We start from the raw sequence: 12113 nt of genomic DNA, 5'->3' as shown, positions 1-12113 counted from the left end.
GTCGGACAATGGATTGTGAGCGTTTCTATAACCAAGTTATCAGTTCAGTTCAGAAACTGAAGTTACTCTACACCAACACTCATAATTACACTGTCTGACGTGCGTTTCTATAACCAAGTTATCGTCTTCAGAGATTGAAGGAAACGCGCGTCGGACAATGGATTGTGAGCGTTTCTATAACCAAGTTATCAGTTCAGTTCAGAAACTGAAGTTACTCTACACCAACACTCATAATTACACTGTCTGACGTGCGTTTCTATAACCAAGTTATCGTCTTCAGAGACTGAAGGAAACGCGCGTCGGACAATGGATTGTGAGCGTTTCTATAACCAAGTTATCAGTTCAGTTCAGAAACTGAAGTTACTCTACACCAACACTCATAATTACACTGTCTGACGTGCGTTTCTATAACCAAGTTATCGTCTTCAGAGACTGAAGGAAACGCGCGTCGGACAATGGATTGTGAGCGTTTCTATAACCAAGTTATCAGTTCAGTTCAGAAACTGAAGTTACTCTACACCAACACTCATAATTACACTGTCTGACGTGCGTTTCTATAACCAAGTTATCGTCTTCAGAGATTGAAGGAAACGCGCGTCGGACAATGGATTGTGAGCGTTTCTATAACCAAGTTATCAGTTCAGTTCAGAAACTGAAGTTACTCTACACCAACACTCATAATTACACTGTCTGACGTGCGTTTCTATAACCAAGTTATCGTCTTCAGAGATTGAAGGAAACGCGCGTCGGACAATGGATTGTGAGCGTTTCTATAACCAAGTTATCAGTTCAGTTCAGAAACTGAAGTTACTCTACACCAACACTTATAATTACACTGTCTGACGTGCGTTTCTATAACCAAGTTATCGTCTTCAGAGATTGAAGGAAACGCGCGTCGGACAATGGATTGTGAGCGTTTCTATAACCAAGTTATCAGTTCAGTTCAGAAACTGAAGTTACTCTACACCAACACTCATAATTACACTGTCTGACGTGCGTTTCTATAACCAAGTTATCGTCTTCAGAGATTGAAGGAAACGCGCGTCGGACAATGGATTGTGAGCGTTTCTATAACCAAGTTATCAGTTCAGTTCAGAAACTGAAGTTACTCTACACCAACACTTATAATTACACTGTCTGACGTGCGTTTCTATAACCAAGTTATCGTCTTCAGAGATTGAAGGAAACGCGCGTCGGACAATGGATTGTGAGCGTTTCTATAACCAAGTTATCAGTTCAGTTCAGAAACTGAAGTTACTCTACACCAACACTTATAATTACACTGTCTGACGTGCGTTTCTATAACCAAGTTATCAGTTCAGTTCAGAAACTGAAGTTACTCTACACCAACACTCATAATTACACTGTCTGACGTGCGTTTCTATAACCAAGTTATCGTCTTCAGAGATTGAAGGAAACGCGCGTCGGACAATGGATTGTGAGCGTTTCTATAACCAAGTTATCAGTTCAGTTCAGAAACTGAAGTTACTCTACACCAACACTTATAATTACACTGTCTGACGTGCGTTTCTATAACCAAGTTATCGTCTTCAGAGATTGAAGGAAACGCGCGTCGGACAATGGATTGTGAGCGTTTCTATAACCAAGTTATCAGTTCAGTTCAGAAACTGAAGTTACTCTACACCAACACTTATAATTACACTGTCTGACGTGCGTTTCTATAACCAAGTTATCGTCTTCAGAGATTGAAGGAAACGCGCGTCGGACAATGGATTGTGAGCGTTTCTATAACCAAGTTATCAGTTCAGTTCAGAAACTGAAGTTACTCTACACCAACACTTATAATTACACTGTCTGACGTGCGTTTCTATAACCAAGTTATCGTCTTCAGAGATTGAAGGAAACGCGCGTCGGACAATGGATTGTGAGCGTTTCTATAACCAAGTTATCAGTTCAGTTCAGAAACTGAAGTTACTCTACACCAACACTCATAATTACACTGTCTGACGTGCGTTTCTATAACCAAGTTATCGTCTTCAGAGATTGAAGGAAACGCGCGTCGGACAATGGATTGTGAGCGTTTCTATAACCAAGTTATCAGTTCAGTTCAGAAACTGAAGTTACTCTACACCAACACTTATAATTACACTGTCTGACGTGCGTTTCTATAACCAAGTTATCGTCTTCAGAGATTGAAGGAAACGCGCGTCGGACAATGGATTGTGAGCGTTTCTATAACCAAGTTATCAGTTCAGTTCAGAAACTGAAGTTACTCTACACCAACACTCATAATTACACTGTCTGACGTGCGTTTCTATAACCAAGTTATCGTCTTCAGAGATTGAAGGAAACGCGCGTCGGACAATGGATTGTGAGCGTTTCTATAACCAAGTTATCAGTTCAGTTCAGAAACTGAAGTTACTCTACACCAACACTTATAATTACACTGTCTGACGTGCGTTTCTATAACCAAGTTATCGTCTTCAGAGATTGAAGGAAACGCGCGTCGGACAATGGATTGTGAGCGTTTCTATAAGCAAGTTATCAGTTCAGTTCAGAAACTGAAGTTACTCTACACCAACACTTATAATTACACTGTCTGACGTGCGTTTCTATAACCAAGTTATCGTCTTCAGAGATTGAAGGAAACGCGCGTCGGACAATGGATTGTGAGCGTTTCTATAAGCAAGTTATCAGTTCAGTTCAGAAACTGAAGTTACTCTACACCAACACTTATAATTACACTGTCTGACGTGCGTTTCTATAACCAAGTTATCGTCTTCAGAGATTGAAGGAAACGCGCGTCGGACAATGGATTGTGAGCGTTTCTATAAGCAAGTTATCAGTTCAGTTCAGAAACTGAAGTTACTCTACACCAACACTTATAATTACACTGTCTGACGTGCGTTTCTATAACCAAGTTATCGTCTTCAGAGATTGAAGGAAACGCGCGTCGGACAATGGATTGTGAGCGTTTCTATAACCAAGTTATCAGTTCAGTTCAGAAACTGAAGTTACTCTACACCAACACTTATAATTACACTGTCTGACGTGCGTTTCGATAACCAAGTTATCGTCTTCGGAGACTGAACGTAAACTCGGTTTACCTTTAGTGTCTGCGAGTCAGACAGTGTGTTGGTGTAAACAGCGTATTCAGTATGACTATCGTCGATGTTGCAGAAATTCCAACTTGAATATTAAAATTAATGATACGAAATATGAAAAATTTCCAAGTTAAGAAGGCCGAACACACCAATTTATCTCGGTAAGTTAAGAGACAACGTTTCCCATTTCGTCCTACACGTTGGATTTAGACAGAAGTCACATACATTCGAATTACCCCTATTAAACGGCATAAATGATAAATTTATGTATGGTCGCTACTAGATGCTGCAGGGAACATTTATCTAAATAAGTCCAAAGCGAAACAGATCACTTGATACGTATACGTCATGATATTGGTTAGAATGTTATACGCGTTAACCAACATCACGTCTGTACGTATATAATTGACGGGGATTATCTTCAAAATCAAATGAAGGTGATTATTCTGATTTCGAAGGATTGAAACCGGTATATATATTCGTCTATTTCAGTTGGAACCATATGGAAAACTTTTTTATTAGTGGTTTTATGAAAAAATGATGAGTTAAGTTCTGCATGGTCCAAAAGTTAAAATGCAAACATTTTTTTGAGCAGCATAAGAGGTTTGTCAAAAAATTTGAATTTTCTGCAAGAGTATTTTTCACAATACAGAAAAATGTTATAAAGTTGTTTTGAATTGAAAGTTATATGCAGTTACAGCCGTTTATTATGAAAATTAAACAGAATCAAACAGAATTAGATTTTAATTCAATGTCCTACAGCTTCGGAATATCCACCTTCTCTTTCTAAACTTTTAATTGTCCTTTTGCCAAACTCTTGTAAAACTTTCCGTATCATTTTTGGAATAATTTTCTACATCATCAAATGTTAATCGCTGATCAACCTGCTGTTTTAAGTAACATCATAAAAAAAGTCAACTGGAGTCGAATCAGCAGACCTAGAAGGCCAAAAAATATCTGAATACCTGTGAATCACCTTTCCATTAAACATATTTTCGAGGTGTACCCTAACGTTTAATGTACTATGGATGGAAGCACAGTCTTGTTGGAACCAAATTGTCATACGTTTTTGTAACAGAAGGTCGTGCAAAAAATCACTGCGGCATTTAAGGAATGTCGAAAAAAAAGGTCCAACTAATTAATTTTTGTACATACGTTCGTTTTAAAAGAATATTGGTTTTTATTACAAAGTTTGGATTACTGTTAGACCACCAGCTATAATTTTGTGATGAGACGGTTCCGTTTGAAGAAAATGTTGCCTCATCGGAAAATATTCTTGTAGAAAACGGGTCTTCATCCAACTTTCCTTGGATCAGAGCGCAGAATTCAAAACGAATATCGTAATCACTTGGTAGAAACGTGTGTACAAATTTGTATGCATGATATTTATTACCTTACAAAATATTTGCCACTGTGTATTTACTTACTGAAGTAGTTTCGATTGCAGAGACCCTTTTTCTTAATTTGTATCTTCTACGACAGAAATCATCACTTCAAATTTTGTATCTTCATTCGTAACTCGTTTTTTTCGGCGTTTATTCTTAAATTTATTTTCTATACTTTCCCTAGCTTTAAATTATTTTAAAATTTTGTAACTGTGCCTAATTTTTCTATGCGGATGTCTATTATTAAATATATTTGCGTCCTCTCTACTTGGATTTTGTGATTGTCTCCAACAATTATCACAACTTCTATTTTTTCTTCACGATTTAGTAAATTTGCCATTTTTATTGTAATTTTACAAACAACAAACAATAAATTTAAATTTTATCCCGCCAGAATAATTAATACAAAACCTGAATTTTCATAATAAATGGCTGTAAATATTACTTCTAATTCAACAACTTTACTTTATAACATTTTGCTGAATTGTGAAAAATACTCTCGCACAAAATTCAAATTTTTTGACAAACCTCGTATGCTGCTTTAAAAAATTGGTATCTGATGGTCGCATTTTAACTTTTGAATACAGAACTTTTTAACAAGAATAACTTTTTTTATTTTTTTTAACGCCATCTGTTCGATAAAGCGAACAAAAGTTTGATTATAACTTTAAGTATCGATATCTCGAAAACGAATCGAGATATCGAAAAATCTCATTCTTCATTTTCGATTTATATATAAACCGAATCCGCGGCATCTCGGCAATGAAGCACTTTGTGAAACATGATTTGTCTTTCGACCTGTGAACATGCTTGGAAAAACATGAAATTTCCATATTCTGACCATAATGATTAGTTTTATGATTCGTTAATGGTCATAGCGAATGCAAGAGCGATAGGAAATTGAAGTCGTTTAAACCAACCAACGTACAGGATTGAACAGGACCTGATTCTATTGAAAGAGCAAGAAGACGAGTCCAAGAATAATAGAAGCTGAAGTGGAATGAAAATCTATAGAACGGAAAACTTCTGGACATGATAAACACTAAAATTTTGTGCAAACTCTTAATATATGTTAGCAGCAGTATTCCCCTAGACTGGCGAAAATCCACTTTCATGATTATCCCGAAAAAACCCAGTGTCGAAGCTTGTGAAGACTACAGACTGATAAGCTTAATGATCCACGCACTTAAGGCTTTAAATATATTTAAAAATTGCGAAGAGGTTAGTGGTGAACAGATGTCTTCGTTTGCTTTATAGACTACCAAAAGCGTTTGACTCCATTCGGCATGATTTACTGTTTGACATCCTAAAGGATGTTTATATCGATAGTAAAGACATCAGGATCATACAAAAGCTGTATGCAGATCAAACAGCGGAACTGCGAATTAGCGGCTCTCTAGCTACGGAATACCTTCAGATACTTAGGGGAGTCCGTCAGGGATGCATACTCTAACTAACTATCAAAAAGGTATTAAAATAAATGGAACTCTCATAAATAACATCAGGTATACCGACGATACTGCGATATTAGCCGAAAACGTAGAAGACCTACAAGAAATAGTCAATTCTATCAACGAAATTGGAACCAAACACGGAACAGACAGCAAAATCAGTTTCTACAAAGTTTAATAAGTTTATATTGGGGTGATTAAATGTTATATTTGACCAATCCTTTTGTATGGTGGTCCCTGAAAGTGAGGTCCTTGAACATGACGAGCACATGACGAATGAAGAAGTACTGAGTAGAGCTGGTGCGGTAACTAAACAACGAAAAGTATCTTATTCGGGACCGAGATATTCAACCCTCAAGCTCATACTGACGGGAAAGATCGACGGAAGGAGAGGACCAGGGCGTAAACAACGTTCCTGGCTACGGAATGTAAAAGACTGGTGTGGCATTCAAGGAGCGACAACAATTATGGTACTTGAAGGAGAAGAAGATACCATTTTTAAGAAATAAACGGTTAGACTGATGTTTTGGTTGATAAATTTTTCGTTTTTCTTCTAGTTGCGTTTTGTAATACCACGGAAACGTCCTTCTTCTGATCTAAGCCACCTCCCTACCTTGTATTGATTTGTTAAAACTCAATTTATTGGTGGCCTCAAAATGATATTATAGACTGAAGTATTTTTTGTTGCAGAATCAACATTTGGAGGAATTTTTATTTATATATAATCAATATATGTGAAAGAATTTTCAACGGCGTCTATTACCGATAGCAGAATATTTCGTTTCGAACCAAATCTAATAAATAGGAAAACATATTTCTTACCTTTAACGTAAAGCAGAGAATGTTTGGAATAATCCGTGCCAATCGAATTTTCGGCGACGCATTCATACTTTCCGTGATCCTTTTCTTCGCTCGAAAGAATCTGAAGTGCTCCTGAAAATAAGGATATATAGTATATTATAAATGAGATTAGTCGCTTTGCCATTGGGGGATGCATTAAAAAAAAATGAGAATGATTGCTATATATTGTATCTGAGATTTTTCAATAAATTTATTGAGTTGAAAACAGTCGATCCCATTAGTCGATGCGGATACTGTATCCGGAGCTTTATAATAATAATTCTTCTTTCTCTTAGTTCTGTTTTTCGTATAAATTCCGTTTCGTATTTTTTATTAATATTAATACGTATTAGTAATGTATTTGCTACTTTTTGACAACCCCCGGTATTATTCGATGTTCAGTTTTCCACAACAAACATGTAGCGCGTAAATCTGTCTTCGTAATTTATGAATTTTTCTACTCACTTATAGGTGGAGCTACAATATTATGTCTACATATATTCGAAAATGTGTATATTAATTTTGTTTATTTGCATTACATTTTTTGAATATAACTAATGATAATAAATATTCTTCTACCGCAAATATGGTACAAATATTATTTTATCTAAGTTATTAAATTCTTATTAATACACAATTGGTCCTGGCTGAACGCCATATTGGTGTGACGTATATAATTATTGAGTTCTAAAAAATACATACAACATAATAATTTTATTTAATTAAATGCTAAAACTGAAGCATCCAAGTTTAAAATAACCTAACCTCAAAAAGAAACTTCAAGAAAATTTAATTCGGATTATTCAAGCACAGGGTTAAAATTATAGTCCAGGAGCTGTTTATTCAAAGCTACACTAGATGTCGTGTATGTGATCTTTTTTAGAAAAATTCATAAATCAGAATAAAAAATGTTATCGTTTAATATGGAATAATTTTTTAATTAAATGCTTCGTGGTAATTGAATGAATAATTATTATAGAATGATATAAAATTATTCCATATACGCGTATAATAAACTGAAGCATCCAAGTTTAAAATAACCTAACCTCAAAAAGAAACTTCAAGAAAATTATAGTCCAGGAGTTGTTGATTCAAAACTATACTAGATGTCGTGTATGTGATCTTTTTTAGAAAAATTCATAAATCAGAATAAAAAATGTTATCGTTTAATATGGAATAATTTTTTAATTAAATGCTTCGTGGTAATTGAATGAATAATTATTATAGAATGATATAAAATTATTCCATATACGCGTATAATAAACTGAAGCATCCAAGTTTAAAATAACCTAACCTCAAAAAGAAACTTCAAGAAAATTATAGTCCAGGAGTTGTTGATTCAAAACTATACTAGATGTCGTGTATGTGATCTTTTTTAGAAAAATTCATAAATCAGAATAAAAAATATTTTCTATGATAATGTTGGTAAACAATATACACATTTATGATTTTTTTTTAAGTAAATATTTCGAAATTAGGCTCCATCTTAATTTATCGAGAAAACATTTTTTTGCACTTATAACCATATTTTCAGATGGTGAAAACGTAAATTTTCAAAATTACAAAAAATCGCATATATTATTTGTTGGTTTCTTTATTTATACATGGAAAAAGTAGTTTAAATCAAGTATGGAGGACGAAAAATGAAAATAAATTATTGTAAATCCCAAAAAAATTCTAATAGCGTGATATAAGTTAGGTTAGGTTTATATTATATTATAATTAATAGTAATTTTGATATAATAATATAATCCTAATCTAAATCATGTTACTTATACCTATTCTAGTACAATAGGATATTTATTGACAGTTAACTACAGTGCCATGATGGAAATATAATGGAGAAAAATCCACCTCTGTACGTTTTGGTTTCGTGATGTATAATTTTTTTTTATACAGAAATGTCTGGGGATAATTCAGGAAAAAAATTAATAAGATTTCGGCATGCCTTCTCTTTTTTTAAACTGAATAAAGTATTCCCAAATGCCCCTAGTAGGTAAAAATTATTATGAAGCCACTTCTACAAATTTATCCCTTGAGATCTAATTTTTCTTATAAATAAATATGTGAGGATAATTTAGGAGAAGAATCAAAAGCTTAAAGTACACCTTTTATTTTTTTTCATTGATTAAAGTGATCCTGAATATCCTAAGTTGGTCATATTTATTCTGAAACCACCTCTGTACAAGTTGATTCCGTCACATCTAATTTTTTTGGATAAATAAATGTGTGATGATTCAGGAGAGAAATAAATAAGATTTCAGCATGCCTTTTCTTTTTTTTATCAAATAGAGTGTTTTTGAATGCCTTAAGTAGGTAAAAATTATTCTGAAACCACCTCTGTACAAATTTATTCCGTAAGATTTAATTTTTTTGGATAAATAGATATGTGAGGATGATTCAGGAGAACAATTCATAACGTTTCAGCATGCCTATTCTTTTTTTATATTGAATAAAGTGTTTTAAATGCACCAAGTAGGTAACAATTATTCTGAAGCCACCTCTGTACAAATTTATTCCGTGAGATCTAATTTTTTTGGATAAATAGATGTGTAAGGATGATTCAGGAGTGCAATTAATAATATTTCAGCATGCCTTCTCTTTTTTTTATACTGAATAAAGTGTTTCCAAATGCACCCAGTAGGTAACAATTATTCTAAAGCCACCTCTGTACAAGTTGATTCCGTCACATCTAATTTTTTTGGATAAATAAATGTGTGAGGATGATTCAGGAGTGCAATTAATAATATTTCAGCATGCCTTCTCTTTTTTTATATTGAATAAAGTGTTTTAAATACACCAAGTAGGTAAGAATTATTCTGAAGCCACCTCTGTACAAGTTGATTCCGTCACATCTAATTTTTTTGGATAAATAAATGTGTGAGGATGATTCAGGAGTGCAATTAATAATATTTCAGCATGCCTTCTCTTTTTTTATACTGAATAAAGTGTTTCCAAATGCCCCTAGTAGGTAACAATTATTCTAAAGCCACCTCTGTACAAGTTGATTCCGTCACATCTAATTTTTTTGGATAAATAAATGTGTGAGGATGATTCAGGAGTGCAATTAATAATATTTCAGCATGCCTTCTCTTTTTTTATACTGAATAAAGTGTTTCCAAATGCCCCTAGTAGGTAACAATTATTCTGAAGCCACCTCTGTACAAATTCATTCCGTAAGATCTAATTTTTTTATAAATAAATATCTGAGGATGATTTGGGAGGAGAATCAATGAGAATGAGAATCAATGAGCTTTTATTTTTTTTTATTGAATAAAGTAATCTTGAATCTTGAAGGGCATATTTATTCTGAAACCACTTCTGTAGAGCTTTGTTAAATTTTTTTTAAGAAAAAATGTCTGTGGATGATTCAGAAGAAGAATCAATAAGCTTTCAGCATGCTATCTATGTTTTTCATAGCATTAACGTGTTTCCAACACACAAACATTGAAAGGAAATCTGTAATATAATCTTATCAATCGAACTTAACTTTTTTTTTTATTATTATACTTATAAATTTTCGAAATATTTATTTAAAATGATTTCATGTACAGTATCGAGGTATTTTTTGTATAGACCATTCCTGAACAATCACAGTTTATAAATGTAGAGATGAAGCAGTTCACTGTATATTCGAGGGCCGTTTTTTTTCAACCTCCGATAGGCCATAAATAAAAGAGAATAAAAGTTTATATAAATCAATAATTTTATTATTTGTCATATCTGTGGACAAGCTTTTCAATACCCTCTTCAAAGAAAGTTGCCAACAAGTACAAAACAGACCATGAAACTTCTGAAAATTCCATAGACAAAGCAGTAAAGGTGAATCTGAGGTTTTCTTTAACCATTCTGTCAACTCGTTGAACTAGGTCATCTGAAACGACAGATTCATCATGCACATCATTACGGCCATCTTTAAAATTTCGACACCATCACTCATATAGTTTTCCCCATACACACGACTCATTCTCCGATAGATTCCTGCAGCACTATGGCCTTCAACCTGTAGAAAACGAATCAAACTTGGCGGGAGTATCAATAATGGCGGACATGTTTACGTGGCTGTAGCACAACGCCGACTGACGCCTGAATGTCAACAATGCACGGAGGGATCGGAGGTTGAAAAAATATGCATTTTAAAGAATTATATATAAAAAAATATTCATTATTTTCCATCCCGTTGATGGAAATCATTTATAATGATTTTCGATTCTATAACGGCGTCATCTAGCGATAATTCTATTGTTCGTCAGTGTAAAACTGTATGGATTTGAATAGAAATATAAAAAATAAAATCTACTGGTTGCCAGGACATAGAATAAGTTTTAAATGGTTGAATTGACAAATTTTTATTATGAGTTGGTTGAATGGGAGAAGTTTTAATAGCAGAAAGTTTCTTTATAGGTTTAAATGAAAATGTTTTTTCCTTTTTGTAAAGCACCAGAGAGAAAGAAAAAGAGGAAGTTCTACTCTATGTTACAATATAGAAAATGCTCTTTCATTAGAGAAAATGAGTGTTTTATATGCATCTTTTTTAATTTACCTTACTGTACGGAGAAAAGAGTCTGCTTATATTAAAATGAGGAAGTGAATTGAGGTTATTAAAATAAAAATATTTCACGACGGTTTGTTTCTGAAGAAGACAACTTTATACAGGCTAAACATTAAAAAAAAATTAGCATATCGTACAAATAACTTCTAATATATATTTCGAATAGATCTAACTTGAAAAAAGCAAATTTTCTTAAAATTTGCCCTATTGAATCTAAGGGCAACAAAGGCCACTACGAGCCGGACTCACTCGCCAGACTGGGATCGGCGAACTCACCGCCCAGAACTCATCCTTGGTGTAGCTAGCGCATCTTTCGACAGTTCACTCGCAAGGCAGGCTTGGCAGAGATGAATAGAAACACTTGACATAAGATAAGCGAAGGCATACACAGATGGCGTTACAAACAACTGCTCCAACTAAATAATAACCGCACGTTGTCATCTAAGACATCATATTCATGGATATCACGAACTATCCAAAGTGCCGCTGGGACATTGAGGAGGATGAAACTGCAAACTACATTATCTTTGTGTCCAGCACTCACACGAGCGCGTTCAAACATTTGGGCAAGCCTCACATCTTCCCTAATGACATCAAAGGGTTCAAACCAAAGCCAAACATCGGCCTTTGGTACCATAAAGTGGGGCACGATGGACTTATGTTCTCAATGGCCCTTGGCCGTCCATAATTTTACTATGAACTATGAACCCTATTGAATGGTCAAAAATTTGAGTTGAAGAATCCATAAAGTCTTCAAAGCAAGCCTTTTCAGATGACCTCTCAACTAAATTAAAGAGCCTATGTACCAAAACGGAAGTAA

General features: G+C 34.2%; 1 protein-coding gene across 6 annotated transcripts in view; it reads right to left on the bottom strand.

Annotated features, from left to right (window-relative positions):
- LOC130898106 (tyrosine-protein phosphatase Lar) overlaps positions 1 to 12113 on the bottom strand; it is a 524093-nt gene that overhangs the window by 66458 nt on the left and 445522 nt on the right. For all 6 annotated transcript variants that reach the window (XM_057807152.1, XM_057807151.1, XM_057807155.1 and 3 more), the window contains one exon: positions 6724 to 6834. In XM_057807152.1, coding sequence (XP_057663135.1) covers positions 6724 to 6834 — 111 coding nt within the window. The remainder of the gene's footprint in view (positions 1 to 6723; positions 6835 to 12113) is intronic.

This window comes from Diorhabda carinulata, chromosome 9 (genome assembly GCF_026250575.1).
Source record: "Diorhabda carinulata isolate Delta chromosome 9, icDioCari1.1, whole genome shotgun sequence".
NCBI classification, from domain to species: domain Eukaryota; kingdom Metazoa; phylum Arthropoda; class Insecta; order Coleoptera; family Chrysomelidae; genus Diorhabda; species Diorhabda carinulata.
The sequence above is the reverse complement of the archived record's forward strand: the minus strand, read 5'-3'. Positions and strand labels throughout refer to the sequence as shown.